The sequence below is a fragment of the Gymnodraco acuticeps genome, unplaced genomic scaffold (assembly GCF_902827175.1).
Source record: "Gymnodraco acuticeps unplaced genomic scaffold, fGymAcu1.1, whole genome shotgun sequence".
NCBI classification, from domain to species: Eukaryota; Metazoa; Chordata; class Actinopteri; order Perciformes; family Bathydraconidae; genus Gymnodraco; species Gymnodraco acuticeps.
In genome coordinates this window covers 1,740,863-1,756,180 of record NW_022992150.1, presented here as the reverse complement: position 1 = coordinate 1,756,180, position 15,318 = coordinate 1,740,863, and the positions used below count along the sequence as shown (strand labels likewise).

The 15,318-nt window shown below is 42.0% G+C and overlaps 3 protein-coding genes across 3 annotated transcripts in view; 1 reads left to right on the top strand and 2 right to left on the bottom strand.

The window, feature by feature from the left end:
- The window catches only part of rb1 (retinoblastoma 1), a 28,551-nt gene extending 15,896 nt beyond the window's left edge, over positions 1-12,655 (top strand). Inside the window, exons 12-27 of the mRNA XM_034204124.1 lie at positions 309-396; positions 493-609; positions 709-765; positions 1,087-1,118; positions 1,269-1,345; positions 1,449-1,672; positions 9,021-9,136; positions 9,448-9,590; positions 9,841-9,986; positions 10,095-10,199; positions 10,298-10,411; positions 10,528-10,676; positions 11,072-11,102; positions 11,209-11,351; positions 11,441-11,487; positions 11,591-12,655. Coding sequence (XP_034060015.1) covers positions 309-396; positions 493-609; positions 709-765; positions 1,087-1,118; positions 1,269-1,345; positions 1,449-1,672; positions 9,021-9,136; positions 9,448-9,590; positions 9,841-9,986; positions 10,095-10,199; positions 10,298-10,411; positions 10,528-10,676; positions 11,072-11,102; positions 11,209-11,351; positions 11,441-11,487; positions 11,591-11,655 — 1,654 coding nt within the window. The 3' untranslated portion in view covers positions 11,656-12,655. The remainder of the gene's footprint in view (positions 1-308; positions 397-492; positions 610-708; positions 766-1,086; positions 1,119-1,268; positions 1,346-1,448; positions 1,673-9,020; positions 9,137-9,447; positions 9,591-9,840; positions 9,987-10,094; positions 10,200-10,297; positions 10,412-10,527; positions 10,677-11,071; positions 11,103-11,208; positions 11,352-11,440; positions 11,488-11,590) is intronic.
- LOC117538442 (lysophosphatidic acid receptor 6-like) lies at positions 1,769-5,800 on the bottom strand. Its single transcript, XM_034204126.1, has 2 exons — positions 4,420-5,800; positions 1,769-3,268 (listed from the first exon to the last, which is right to left on the bottom strand). The coding sequence occupies exon 2, from the start codon at positions 3,213-3,215 to the stop codon at positions 2,238-2,240; it is 978 nt and encodes a 325-aa protein (XP_034060017.1). The 5' UTR covers positions 3,216-3,268; positions 4,420-5,800; the 3' UTR covers positions 1,769-2,237.
- On the bottom strand, positions 6,055-8,531 carry LOC117538440 (lysophosphatidic acid receptor 6-like). The gene has a single exon (XM_034204125.1). The coding sequence runs from the start codon at positions 7,731-7,733 to the stop codon at positions 6,642-6,644; it is 1,092 nt and encodes a 363-aa protein (XP_034060016.1). The 5' UTR covers positions 7,734-8,531; the 3' UTR covers positions 6,055-6,641.
- Positions 12,656-15,318: the final 2,663 nt, after the last annotated feature.

Below are 15,318 nucleotides of genomic sequence, written 5' to 3'. Positions count from 1 at the left end.
TGAGGGAAACTGTGGACTCGATGTCCTGACAGGCTGGAGTTTGTGCAACCTGCACAAACACAAGCTCACCATGATTACAAATTGTGAAATGCAATGTAAAATTACCGAAACAATACCAGCTCACTAAATCACAACCGCTCAAAACTACAAACTACTACCGCGGATTGGGCAAAAGGAAGGAGTCCGAGAAAGTTGCTCCCCCATGTGACGTAATAAAAATCAGTTTTTAGTAGCAGAGCTCAAAACGGCTCCTTTCCCTTCTAATGTCCATCCTTCAGCACTGTCTGATTTGTGTTTTGTCCCATCAGAGCTGCGATGAACTCCATCCAGCAGTTGAGAGGGGACCTCACCTCCAGTGGAGATCAGCCATCCACTAACCTGGCTACATATTTCAAAGTGAGTCTCTAGAGGGGTTGCCACTGATTAAAATGCCCCATGAAACTGCACTTTTACTAACTTAATTGGACCTGCTTTCCTCTCACCTGTGATCAGAATTGCACCGTGGACCCGACGCAGGGCGTGCTGAAGCGCTTGGAGACCCTCGGGCAGGTGTTCAGCCAGAGGTTTGGCCAGGCTGTCGGCCTGCACTGTGTCGCTCTCGGTTTGCAGGTATAAACCAACACCGAAGAAGACAATGAGCAACAATGGCAACACTCCAGTGCTTAAATAATCTTGTCACTGACTTGTGTGTATTCTTTTCTCTTTCAGAGATTTAAACTCGGCGTCAGACTGTATTACAAAGTCATGGAAGCGATGTTGAAATCGGTAATTGATTTGTTTGACTTATTAAGTTTCCAACTGTTTTTTATTTACTTACTTTGTATTTGCATTGTTTTTATTTATTTGAAACACTTAGGTAAGTTTAAATGTAGCAGTTCCCAGTATAACCCAAAACAATGTATCTTAGGAATCCATAATTGATAAATCTACTTTATATTTGCTAACAATTACTTGTTTTGCCTTTTTTTTTACTTCCTATGCTTTAAAGAGCAAAGAGAATATCTGAATGAAGGCAACTACCATGATCTGTAGACTTTATACATGTCTGAAATAACGTATTCATGTTGTTCCCTTCCCATTTTATAGGAAGAGAAGCGACTTTCCGTGCAGAATTTCAGGTATGTGTTTTTATTAAATCCCAACTATGAAATCAGTCATTGTAATGACTTGTTCATGCATGCTTTATATATATTTTTATTTGAGGTGAAGAATAGATAAGCATTTAAGGGTTATTTGCCTTGAGCTAAATCAAATGGTTTTACTTCCAGTAAACTCCTCAATGACTCCACGTTCCACACATCACTGCTCGCCTGCGCTTTGGAGGTAGTGATGGCGACCTATGGAGGTAATTTTTAAACTAAATGGGAAATAACTTTAATATATAATTCCTTGCATCTTACAGTTATCTGTAGCAAGTTGTAATAATGTTGTTTTCTTCTCATGATTAGAGAGCAGTTTTAAGACTGGAGGATACAACCACGGGGGCTCTGGTGATCCCGTTGAGACAAACGTGTGTTTCCCCTGGATCCTGGATGTGGTCAACCTCTCTGCGTTCGACTTCTACAAAGTCATCGAGAGTTTCATCAAGGCGGAGCCCACTCTGAGCAAAGATATCGTCAAACATCTGGAGACCAGCGAGAACCTCATCATGGAGAGGATTGCATGGAGGCCGGTGAGTTTGATCTCTCATCACCACTACAGTATGCTAGCAATAATCTCCCAGGATGTTAAAGAGGTTAATGCATACATAACATGTCAATATTACATCTGTAATCATTTGCCAAAGAAAGAAATACACACAATTATTTTTCTAAGGTATTATTACTACATTGTAAGAATTACATAAACAAGATCAACATACTTTACAAGGTCCGAGCAGCATTCTGGAAAATGAGGCAACATGTTACATTCACTACATATAAAAAAAGTCATGACATATCAATATTTTACTGGCACATTAAACTGTCGGAGTACACAAAACAAAATAACTAAGCTGTCATTGTGCTTCTTCTTTATAGTAGCATGGCACCAAAGCAAACACACAAACATTATAATTCCTTACAATAATACAGAGTACATGTTCAACACACACAGAGTTATCTTAGTTTAACTTCTGAAGAACTGCAGACACAGTAGGAGCAACAGGATGCTGTAGTAGTAGAATAGAAAAAGTCCTGGACAATTGAATGAATCATAATCGAGTGCTTTTAAGATAATGATAGCAATGATCCGTGTCACTAGCTGCCACTGCCTCCCCCGGGCGCCTCCCTGTGCAACATGCTGCTGGAGAAATAGTAGATGAGTGGATTTAGGCAGCAATTGGAGCTTGCTAGTGAAAGCACCACGGGGTGCACCGCCTTGGTCACCTTTGCCAGGCCACAATAGGGCAGCAGTCCCACGTGTGTGAGAGTGTATCCCAGGAGGTTGATGTGATAGGGGACGAAGCAGAGCAGGAAGATGCCGAGCACCCAGTAAATGATGGTGAGAGTGTGCTGGCGTCCTCGGCGCTGGCTGCGAGAGCGGTGTCTCGGATGGCGAAGCACCCTCAGCACCCTGCAGTAGCTGCAGAGGAGAAGCAGAGCGGGCAGCAGAAATGAGCCCAAGACTAGGCCCAGAGCTACCAGGATGATTTTGCGGTGGCGTTGGGAGGAGGGGTCCAGCAGACAGGGCTGGTGCTGGTGAGCGGCTGCAAAGCGCAGCAGAGGCAGACTCACACTGAGCCCCAGCACCAGGCACCAGATCCCCCCACTCACCAGCTGTGCGACACGCAGCCTGCGGAGCGTAGAGGCCAGCGGGTGCACTACGGCAAAGTAACGGTCCACAGCAATGCACACCAGGAAGAAGATGCCCCCGTACAGGCTGATGTATTTGAGGGTGAAAGTGAGGTGGCAGTACGCCACACTAAAAGTCCAACTGGACAAGTCTCCTGTCTTGGCTCTGGCCCTCTGGTGGTAGTAGAATATTCTCAGAGGCAGAGAGATTACAAAAAACATGTCAGCAGCAGAGAGGCTGACCATGTAAATGGCTGTGCTGTTCATGGTGCAGGGAGACAGACACAGTCTGCGCAGAGCCAGGCTGTTGGTGACCAACCCCAGCAGGAAGATGATGCTGTAGGACACCTGATAGAAGGTGAAGCGGTAGCTGGTGTCCAACGTGCAGTTAGACAGAGGGGACACAGGCTTGGCTGCCACATCACTCATATTCCACACGTCCATGTCTTAAAATGATTGACTTTTCCAGCACACTTAACGCAGTGTCACTCCTATCCCTGGAGGAGATAAGATTAAAGTGAACATACAGTGAGTGAAAAGAACAGGTTTAATGGCAGTTAAACCCGTGGCTTGTAAAACCTTATTAAACTGCTGTTTTTTATGGAATGTAAATATGTTGAGGTGACATGAATACACAGCTTCAGCTAACATATATATATATTTCATATGTAAGGATATAGTCTAACTGTCAATAAAGTTTTGACTGCAACTTCCTGCTCATAAAACAAGCAAACATGTAGTTTCATTACATGCAGTGGGGGGGGGGGGAAAGAATCACCTCACCATCTAACACTGTTCCCCTGCAGTAAAATCACATTTGGTGAAGTTGATTGTTGATTTACCTTGATAGTCAGTTCTAGGCTTTAGTCTGCGATGCGTTATCAAATATCCAGCTAAGTATGTTTGAGTGTTTATTGGTAAGAGTATGATTGTGAGGACTCTTTACAAATGCCTCTTTTTCCTGCGTTTGGAATACATAACGTCATCAGGATCTTTTTCTACCTTGTCCTCTTTACGTAATTCTCTAAACACTCCAGTCCCAAAATAACTATTGTGTTAAACAATACCGATGACTGAAGAATAATATTATTAAGATACATTTTAAAATACACAATGTGAGACTGTTTTGAGTCCATGAACATCGATCATCACTTTCAGTCAACTCTCGGGTAGCCTCTCGATTACATTTTCATTTTCTTTTGAATCCTCAGTAACAAGACTTCTTTTCTCTATGACCCAAGGCATTGAGAAACATATTTTCTTCAAAACACTTTTTCTCCCTTCATATTTATGTTGTCTGCATTATTGATCTGAAATCAACTCCTGTATAATCCTTCACTTGTCACACTGAGTGTCTGATGAGCTGTTGAAATGATCGTGATGCTGTTTTAAGAATTGCAAAGCATGTTTTGTGTCCTAAGATCAAATCCTATTCGGTGGTTCCTTAGCCCTAAAAGCCAAAGAAATTCTCAAGCATTACATTTTCTCTCTCATTAGATACTTTTTGTGGATTCAACTGTTAAGTTTCTACTACATCTTGATAGGTTCATACAGTAAATTGCTGTTTTCATTTCATTAAATTGAAATATTGAAGTATTTTCTAGTGTTTGCATATAAAACTGAGAAGGATATTGGAAGATAAACTCACCAGTATGAAGTCGCAGTCATGAAGTGATTCTTGTAGACTCTGGATCATTTGTTAGGATGCTGTAACGGTGCACATGCTACTGATGGGAGCAGTTCACGCCTACACCTACTCACAGGTCAGGGTCTCCCTCTCTCTCCCTCTCCTCTCCCTCCTCTCCTAGCCGCATGTCTTGTAGTTTGTTTTATTTACCTGATATAAAAACATTTGATGAGCTTTAAAATGACTCATCACACAGTTGGCTTGAGGAAAGACTTGTTATTTTCAACAAACGACTTTTCATATTTGACTGCATTTTGTGATCAGCCTTACAATCAAGCACAGGTTGTTTCATGACTGTCATGGTGGGTGTCATGTTTATGGCTTCTTGTTAAAAACATACACGCTTGATTGGAGGTAATCATTAACTGTGCAGATAAAGGAATAGCAATAATTCACTGAAAGTGTGTCCTGTGTGTCAGCCTTGGGTCTGGCAGGGATCAACAAGTCAGTGTGTAGATCTGAGTTAGTGGATAATAGCCTTTTCATGTAATGTAGGTCTGAATTATTCAAACAAATCAAAATGCAGTAAAAAGGGATTCTATTTCATTTTCACATCAGATTTTCCAAAACAAAATTTGAATTTATTTAAAGCTATGTTAGGCTCTGTTTGAATCATCTTGATTTGGTGAATATTAGGCTAATAAAAAACATTACCATTTAACTGTACACCACTTGGTCCTTATCAGACACATTTAGATGGAAATGTACAAGTAATATATGGGGAAGACAACATGTCTTGATTGAGAAACTGGAACATGGTTGTGTGATTATCAAACCAACCCTCATTTGAACGACCTACCCTGCTTTAAAACCAGTTATCCACTAAAATATTGCTTTTATGCTGATTGGAAAAGGTCCAGCTGCTTCTTTCTATTAAGTCTATTTAAGTGATGTAATCAACACAGCCCAAACATGGCAAAAAAAGACTGCTTTTCTTCTTTTAAAGTTTACATTCCAAGTTATTTTCCTGAACTTTCTCAGGATTGCAGCAACCATTAATGTGCCTTATTTTGTAAACGCACTTCTCCCTCGTGAGGCATGTTGTTGCTCGCCTGCTGAAGTTTCACAATCCACAGCAGCGATAGTGATGAGTCTACCCCTGTCACTGCAGACCCTCGGGCAACATGAGGAATGCAGCAATGCTCAGTCTTGCAGCACACAGCTTCTCCAAGAATGAACAAATATTCAAGCTGCAGCATATTCCACTTTCTCTCAGCTGTTTTCAACAGACATAATGGTCCGATGTGTAGCCAGCCTAGCTGAGATCTTTTAAATAATTCTCATCAAATTTGGCTTCAAGTTTTGTCATCATCCCAGCATGTCTACAGATATAACCACCTATTGAGATAAGGCCATTTGCAGTGTTAGTGCTGTGCTGGCCGGTGCAATGTGCATCTGTTAAATATTGACTCATTGTACCAGGTGCCTTCATAGCGCACAGTACCTGTGGTTGTGTCGCTGGTGCTTGTATGACTAATCAGTCTCGACAAACCATTCGGTTGCACCCAAAGTGTTTCATATGAAAAACTGATACCCTGATACTGTCAAATATATCACCACACTATCGAACAAGTTACGAATTTCAAACTCAAAACCTTTTAAGTTAAAAACGCTTTTATTCGCTTTCAGTGAATGGGGAAAAAGCTGCTATAGACGCAATTCTCCATAAAGTGGTTCAAAGCCATAATCAGGCCACACATACTTGTAAAATGTACACTACATCAAAAAGGGTTGTAATACTTGTTCAGCATTGCCAAAGCAGACTTTTTAAAAAGGAGAATCTGCTCTGGAAAATAAGACTACAGTTACAATGTCATCTGTGCAAAAGCTGAAACTTATTTTCAGCCCAGTGCACATTACCATGGCTAAAACACACACCTGTCATTTCCACTAATACACACTTGTTTTCAAACTTGTGTTGTGAACTGGTAGCCCACACAAGAGTATCTATGCTGCGACGCACTTCCTGTTCTTCCTTGACTTGTTCCACTCTTCTATCGACTTAAAAGGGATCAGTGTCTTAACTCCAAGTCTAAAGTCTCTGCTCTGTGGCGTCCAGTAGATGAGAGTAACTCCTTAGTAACCGTTGTGTTGATGTGTTGTTATTGAGGTCAACTACGTCCTCAGATTGAAATCACCAGCAATCAATTCATTATTTATCATGTTCCATAATGGAGTCGACATCAGACTGTGGACTCATTGTGATACTCTTGGGTTCTCGGAGACTGCAGGGCCAGGCTTTTGGGTGTTGTGTTTGGACTGCTTTGTGAGCTGTCCATCTGTAGTCTCTCGAATAGCCTCGCCCCGTTGTGCCATACTGTGGACTTGCGTTTGATGGAGCTCTGAATGGTCTCTGAAGTGAAGTAGTAAATGACTGGATCAAAGCAGCAGTTGGTCACTGCTATGCACAGCGCTATGGGGTAGATGGTTCTGACCACAGATTCTACGTTGCATCCCTTTAGGACTTTGGAGCGGACCATGGCGTAGAATATGAGATTAATATTGTAGGGAATGAAACAGAAGCAGAAGACGAAAATATGCACAAAGATCATCCTTAATATTTTTGTCTTGTTGAGGGTCCCGCTGCGGGAGAGGACTTGGGGTTTCCTCAGTGTCCGTAGCACCATTATGGAGCAGAAGACATTGAGCAACAATGGGATGATGAAACCCACAGTCTCAATAAACACCACCACCTTGGACAGCTCCGCCTTCCACTGATTTTCAGAGTAGTTTTCAAAGCAGAAGTTGGAAGAGGAGTTGGCATTTTTGGGTGAAGTGGTGTCCAAAAGAAAGCCAGTGGGAATGCTTCCAGAAAGAACCAACACCCACACTGTGCAGCATGCCAGTTTGGCGTTCCTCTTAGTACGAATTGCCTGGGAGCGGAACGGGTGCACGATGGCCAGGAAGCGGTCGACACTGATGCAGGTGAGGAAGAGGATGCTGCCGTACATGTTGGTGTAGAACAGGGCCACAGAGATCTTGCAGAGCACGCTTCCAAACAGCCAATCGCGTCTAATGAAGTAAACAATCCGAAAAGGCAGGCTCAGGACAAAGAGAAAGTCTGAAACCACAAGGTTTATCATGTAGGTCGTGGTCTCGTTCCGCAGCTTCAGTGTACAGCCAAAAATGTAAATAGCCACCATGTTAAATATAAGACCAACAACAAACACCACGCTGAAAACCGAGCTGTACAGTGTGTACTTGAAGCCGTCATTCTTGCTGCAATTCATGAAAATGTGAATGGAGCTTGGTGTGGTTGCGGTGTGGTTATCCATTTTTATACCGGGTTGTAACTTTTACAGAGTTAAAATGTGCTCCTCAATCGTGTACTTGTGTCAGTCATAAAAATCCAGTCTCTTAATCCAACCATGTGCTCTAGGCAGCTAAATGTTACGCTTCATTTGGGTAGGAAATGCAGTCCTTGAAGACTAAAGAAGGCTCAGTTTGTGTGGTTATGTTATATACCAGAAAGTATACGGCAACTCCTCAAAATACCTGTATTAGTATCCAAAGTCCTTATGTTCTGAAAGTGAAAGTCCTGCAGTCAGAAGTCCTCGTTCAGAACGTTTCCCAGTCTTTCACAGCTCTGATCCCCCGTGAGAGTAGAATCGTGTGCCTCTCCTCAACGGCGTGAGCATTCGAGTGGTTCTTCCCTTCTTTTGTTTCCTGTCAGTTCCTGCAGCAGCCCCGCGCGGCATGGTGTTTGTTCCTCTTGAGTTCCAGAGGTTTGACTCTGCTCCGGCCAGACTGGAAACCAGAATCCTCTTAGCAGACTGCACGGCTGCTGCTACACAACGATCTACTGGGCTGTAAACACACAGGGAGGAGCGTCCACCGGAGTCAAAGTCCTCCCATCACTGCTTTGTTTTTACACTCATTTGGATATGTAGTCTGACATTGTTATTTTCTTCTTGACTGATAGAGGTGTGTTTAGATCAACCTCCCAAATCTTAAAATTGTACTTAAATAAACAGTTTCCTAAACATTGCAGTGTTGGCATCCGCTATGCATGCTGTCATAGCAATCGAATACAAGTGTACTTTCAAAATGTGTCATCCGCTACAGCCGGGTGTGGCATGTGTTGCACAAAGAATGTGCTAACGACAGGTTTATACCTGCAGCCGCTGTGCAAATGGCTGAGTAGTAAACCGCACCCACTGCCCTGCATGATCTCAACACTGAGTTTCGGCCTGGTGTAAAGATGCTGATAATCCAGTACTACACTGGTCTGTATGTCATTTCATCTGGAGTTGAATGTTGTTTGAGAATTGTTGAGGATATTTCCAGTGTGTAGGCAGGATTGGATACGTTGGTATTTAGAGGGTCTTTCGGTTATCAGTCAAATCAGAGAGGATGCTATAGGGAGTGTCCTTGGGTAAATTGTGTTACAATGAGGAACAGACATATCAGCAGCCCCTAGTTATAATTTGACAGGTGTGTTTTTGCAAAGGAAATTAGGTGTGTAAAATGTAAATGTTTTTCTGAATAAACATGTAAGCCATGAAAGAGGCTGCAAAATATTGTAAATATATTTATATATAATCCTGTTTGTGTCTCTGCAGGGCTCACCACTGTTTGAGCTGCTAACACAGGAGCATGAGAGCGGCGCCGCGGAGCAGGTGGAGACCCCGGCCAGTTTCAGCCAACCGCTGCAGCACAACCACACTGCAGCCGACCTGTGAGTCCACCACGACCTACTTATCTCTCTGGCAGTTGCAGCCAGCTCTGAGAACTTTATTAGACCCTATCACTTCCTTAAGCTGTTGGGAAACCACTATGAGTCATTACAACAAGTCACATAGTGTGCAACTTGCATGCATCATACTAGTAAAAAGACATTGTTAAATTCCATGACTAACTCACCATGAGCCTTTCTCTCTGAGGATTTGAACCTGTTTTACTAAAACCTCCCATTGTGTGATTTTAACATATTGTTATCTTTAATGTTTATGATGTAAAAGACATGCGGTTTCCCTATTGTCCCTACAGATACCTCTCCCCCATGCGTCCCGGCTCCCGTGTTTTGCCTCCTGACTCCCCCGCCCCGCCCAGCTCTCAGGTTTCCTCTCAGCCTTCGACCCAGAACGCACGACTCCCAAAGTCCAACTCTCTCAGCCTCTTCTATAAAAAATGTAAGCTGACTTTCCAACCGAAGATATTTATTCTCATTGATCAACATCACTGTCAGAAAAACTGTTTTCCCTTGGTCAGATTGAGGTCACTGTGACCTCACAAAGCATGTTTTTGAAGTCAGTAGTTAATCTGCTAATTATGACTATTTCACACAAATATCTAGGGAACCTCCCGTGGAGACATACAACACAAGGTGAAAAATCGAGTGAATTCATTTCCAACCGTCTCTGTGGTGTCCTCTCTCTGCAGTGTACCGCCTGGCCTACAGCAGGCTGAAGATCCTGTGCTCCTACCTGCTGTCCTCGCACCCCGAGCTGGAGCCCATCATATGGACTCTGTTCCAGCACACGCTGCAGCACGAGCACGAGCTGATGAGAGACCGCCACCTCGACCAGGTAACCCTAAATACACCCGTCTGTTGTACCCTAAATACACCCGTCTGTTTCCTCTTGCCTTTTTTTGTCTCTGTTTTTTAAACCGCCTCTCATTGTTCTCTCCTGCAGTTGATGATGTCAGCCATGTATGCCATATGTAAAGTGAAGAGCGTTGATCTGCGCTTCAAGACCATCGTCACAGCGTACAAGAACATGGCCAACACCAACCAGGAGGTGACACCTTTAATGCTAATAACTATCCTTTTGTTGCTTTTTTAATCTTCATTTCAATGTTTCTGTGAACATTTGTTGTGTCTGCCTTTATGTTGCAGACCTTTAAGCACGTGTTAATCTCCGAAGGCCACTACGACTCCATCATTGTCTTCTACAACCAAGTGTTCATGCAGAGGCTGAAAACCAACATCCTGCAGTACGCCTCCACCAGGGTGAGCCCCCCCCCCTCCACCACGTTGGATCGGCAGTTTGACTTTGATACCTTCATAATCTGATAAACTCACACGGCTAACAAACCCTCTCATTGTTGCTGTTCTGTTTCTTTTAGCCACCCACCCTCTCTCCGATCCCACAAATACCATGCAGCCCCTACAAGTTCCCCAACTCCCCCCTCCGGGTGCCTGGGAGCAACAACGTGTACATCTCCCCTCTGAAAAACCCCCGCATGTCCCCGGGGATCATGACTCCTCGCTCCAGGTGAGTCAAAAAAGTGTTTTTAAAGAACTGCCATAAAATTACATATTACTAATTAGTTTCCACTTTTACTTTGATAAATCACTTCATTCCCTCACTACCATATAATCATGTCTTTTCAGAATTGTAACCCTTTAATAAAACAGTCATGTAACCATTCTTTTTAATGAGAAAATAAGCATTTATTTTCAGTTTAGTCAATTTTATACTTTATTTTTTTCTAATAATTTAGATTTTGATGTATTGGATCAAACACTGCAGAACATGTATTATCCACATAGGGCAAACCGGATAACATCCCAACTGCACTTGTGAAGTAGCATGATCATTGACATAGTTATGGAGTAAAAACACGATCTTCACACAACTTTCTCTCATTGGTGTTTTTCCCTCCACAGAATGCTGGTTTCAATCGGGGAATCTTTCGGGGTGCGTCCATCTTCTTTTTAAAATCACTGAGCATTTCATTCAAATGAATCTGCAATTCCATTTATTTTTTCTCTCACTTACTCTATCTGTCTGTTTCCATCTGCAGCTGTCCAACCGCTTCCAGAAGATCAACCAGATGGTGAACAGCAGCGACCGCTCCTTTAAGAGGGCTCTGGACATGGGCTCCGGTCCGAAGCCCCTGAAGAGGCTACGCTTCGACGTGGACGGGCAAGATGAAGCCGATGGCAGGTTGGTCACAAACAGGGTTTTATTTACAGCACAATGTATCATGGCATACAAACATGAATAGGGCTCACTGTCTTTGATTTTATTTACAGCAAACCTGGAGGAGAGTCTACTCTCATACAGAGGCTTACAGATTTGAGTGAGTGCAAACCGCTTTATATATTATATGAAATGTTCTTCATGTGTCCTTGCTGTCAATCACATCTTTGGTCCTCTAACATCTTGATGATTGGTCTCTGTAGGCTCCACTCGGAGTCGCGTGCAGGAGCAGAAGATGAAGGAGGACGCAGAACTGAGGAAGGAATAACTCTACGCTACTGAACTGACCTGCACTGTTTGTCACAATGTGAACACTATTTCTACTGTTCACACACAAAGTGAAAAACACCTTCCTCTGTACATTTAGTATTTGATTTTAGTTTGTATTTAACTTCGTCTTTGAGGAGTAATATGTGAATATAGAGGACTTTCTCCTCTTTGTGTGTGTTTTTCAACTGAATAATGGATGAGGTCATTGAATTTCATTTGAATTTTGAATTTAAAAATGTAAGTGTGTTTTAAGAGTGGTATTAATTTGTGGGTGTTATATTAGGAATCATAGTTTTCACTCTCAAGGAGGTTCGCAATTGTCAAAACGCTGTCGATGTGTATCGTTGGTTTTCCCGTTAAATAATGAAGTTTAACAAACATTAGGAGCTTCGTATGTTGACCGTTCTTCTTTTCAAATGTTTCTATCACGATGCAACATTTCAGGTGTTAAATCATGATCCTTCTCTTCAGAAAGGTTAAATGTCGCTTCAGATGGAAGTCCAAATGTCTTTCCGTGCAGCGTCTTTACTTTCAAACTCATGTCTTGAATGGGAAAATTCTTAGAACACCTAGAAAAAGTTTAGTTTGTGTCATAAAGTGGAACGATAAGATGAGACAAGGACAATGATATAGTTTATAATTTGCACTCAACCAAAATGTGTAGTATCATAGGATCTGATGTACTGCTCATTTATCTTTCTGTATACAATAATAGTAACTTTTGTATTACTTTTGAGTGGCACACATCAAACGCCTCTTGATGTGTTTTAACTTAACGACTATTTTCCATGTTCTCAGTCTTTCTAACAACAAGTTGGTAAAGGGGGGGGGGGGTGATACATACAAACCACATACAGCATTAAGGTCAACTCAAGTACTACAAGGGAAAATATTGCTAGAAATGTCAACTACAGAGTTCATTTTTAAATTAAAATGTGTTTATAGTACTTTATTGAAGTAGTTCCTTGAAAATGTAGTAAATATTTCTTTTGAAAATATGATTTTGTTGTTTTCCGTTATTGGCAGTTACTGAATAACCAGCTGAAAGACTGAGCATTATGATTTTACTTATTCTGATTTTTATTTGATGTCAGGGCTGTTACAATGTGCTCTAAGGCAGGGGTTCCCAACCTTTATTGTGCCAAGGACCGGCAGATACATAAAAAGTCGCGGACCGGTTGTCAATTTTAACTGATTTTAATATTTACTCACCACCAGCAGGTAGCAACAGAGGCTAATTGTATGTAACAGCCTGAACAAATACTAGAACAATATGCATCCAAAACATATTAACAACGTTTTAAAAAATAACCGGTGTCGTTTTTTGGTTTTTCGTAAAAACGGAAAACCAAAAAACCGACGTTATTCAGTTTTTAAACCAAAACGGGAAAATAAATCAACGTTTTGGTTTTGTTTACGATTTACGGATAATCCAGTGAATGCTGGGGAAACGAGGAGAAGGCGCATTATGAAGGAGGTGTCCGGACGCCTGTGTGTGTGTGTGTGTGTGTGTGTGTGTGTGTGTGTGTGTGTGTGTGTGTGTGTGTGTGTGTGTGGTGTGTGTGTGTGTGTGTGTGTGTGTGTGTGTGTGTGTGTGTGTGTGTGTGTGTGTGTGTGTGTGTGTGTGTGTGTGTGTGTGTGTGTGTGTGTGTGTGTGTGTGTGTGTGTGTGTGTGTGTGTGTGTGTGTGTGTGTGTGTGTGTCCCTGGCATTTGTTTTCAGAAGATATTATGATGGTGTGGACGTGGTGATGCATGTCCGACAGCATTTAGCACTACATCGAGATTAAGATTAAACTAATTTATTTTGGGAACACCCGCATGCTACCTATGGAGTTAGCCAGATGTGTGTAAATTACTGTTCATGGTCATTTGAAAACAAATGCCGGTGTCGGACAGACACAAACACACAGAGCTGAGCAGAGTACATACACACACACATACACACACACACATATCATGCGCAACCTGATCTCACCAGAATGCGTGACTCCACCACGACTCCTTAACACCGCATTGCGTGGGAGAGTCACGCATTCTGCTCCATTTACGTGTCGGCACCACGCAAAAAACCCCAATGTAAAGTGAATGAGGCTCTTTTGTCGTGGTGCACAAACGCATTCTACAACGTCCCGCAGTGAGCTTTTATTCTATAAAACGTTTTTAAAATCTACTATATAGCTTGTAGTAACTCACGGGAGACTTCTTTTATTTTATTTGTATTCATAATAATTTTTATTTTTCGTCAGAATGTAAAAATTATATTAGTTACGAATTTTTGTTTTCAAAAAACAGTGTGTGTAATACAACTGTGATTTTTATTAAATTAGTTAGTTTTTAAGGAAGGCCAGAGCTTCACCTGTGTCAAATAGATTGTTCCGTTTAGTTAACGTTATTTAAAAGATAATGATCATGTCCCCTTTATTGTATTACGAGCGTCCATTCCCATTGGATAACGGAGAATTTTACACCCGGAAGTAAGTATTCTCCTTACTGTCGATTGATTTTACAGTGATATCTGAACTACTCATCAACTCAAAAACACGGGTGTGGGGGGGGATAGGACACGTTCGATTCCTGTTTTGAATAGCGTGCCGTCGATGGGTTTCATTCCATTTCAAGGTGCTTTTTGACGCTCCGTGTAAAATTCGCGCACTGCCACTCCAACATCCAATCACAGAGCTTGAGGACTGATCACGGGGTTTGTCAAGCTAAGCACATGGTGTAGTCCCAAACGATAGCTGAGGATTCTGGGTAGTGTAGTGTCTTCTGCCATACAAAAACTCCGAAAAAATATTCGTTTCTCCTAATCGAAGGGGAAAAATACAAAAGCATTGTACACAATTTAAACCAATCAATGTTGTGTAATTAACAAGGATAATCTGGTGTTTTTGAGTTGATGAGCTCTGGCCTTCCTTAAAAACTAACTAATTTAATAAAAATCGCAGTTGTATTACACACAATGCACTGTTTTTTGAGAAAAAAAAATCGTAACTAATGTAATTTTTACATTCTGACGAAAAATAAAAATTATTATGAATACAAATCAAATTAAAAAAAGCCTCCCGTGAGTTACTACAAGCTATAAAGTAGATTTTAAAAATGTTTTATAGAATAAAAGCTCACTGCGGGACGTTGTAGAAATGCGTGTGTGCACCACGACAAAGGAGCCTCATTCACTTTACATTGGGTTTTTTTGCGTGGTGCCGACACGTAAATGGAGCAGAATGCGTGACTCCACCACGCAATGCGGTGTTAAGGAGTCGTGGTGGAGTCACGCATTCTGGTGGGCAGCAGAGCGGAAATGGTGGAAATCCAAACACCGTGACGACCTCCTAACCTATCAGGCTCTCCTCTCCTCTTTCTCTGCTTCGATCTCTCAGGCAAAAAGCACTTTCTTTCAAGATAAGATCCAATCTTCCTATTCCAATCCTAAAAAACTATTTTCCATCTTCTCCACCCTCTTGGACCCTCCAAAAGCTCCTCCCCCCTCCTCACTTCTGTCAAGCGACTTTGTTACCCACTTTGAAAAAAAGGTTGATGATATTCGCTCTTCTTTTTCTGACTCACCTTTACTCACCGCAGGGTCACCAGACCCTCCTTCCACTAACACACTTACCTCCTTTTCCCCTCTCTCTCCAAGTGAGGTTCTTACCCTCATTA

Bases quoted from the DNA above. Each gene is read 5' to 3' on its own strand.
- LOC117538442 (XM_034204126.1), bottom strand. From the start codon at position 3,215: ATGGACGTGTGGAATATGAGTGATGTGGCAGCCAAGCCTGTGTCCCCT.
- LOC117538440 (XM_034204125.1), bottom strand. From the start codon at position 7,733: ATGGATAACCACACCGCAACCACACCAAGCTCCATTCACATTTTCATG.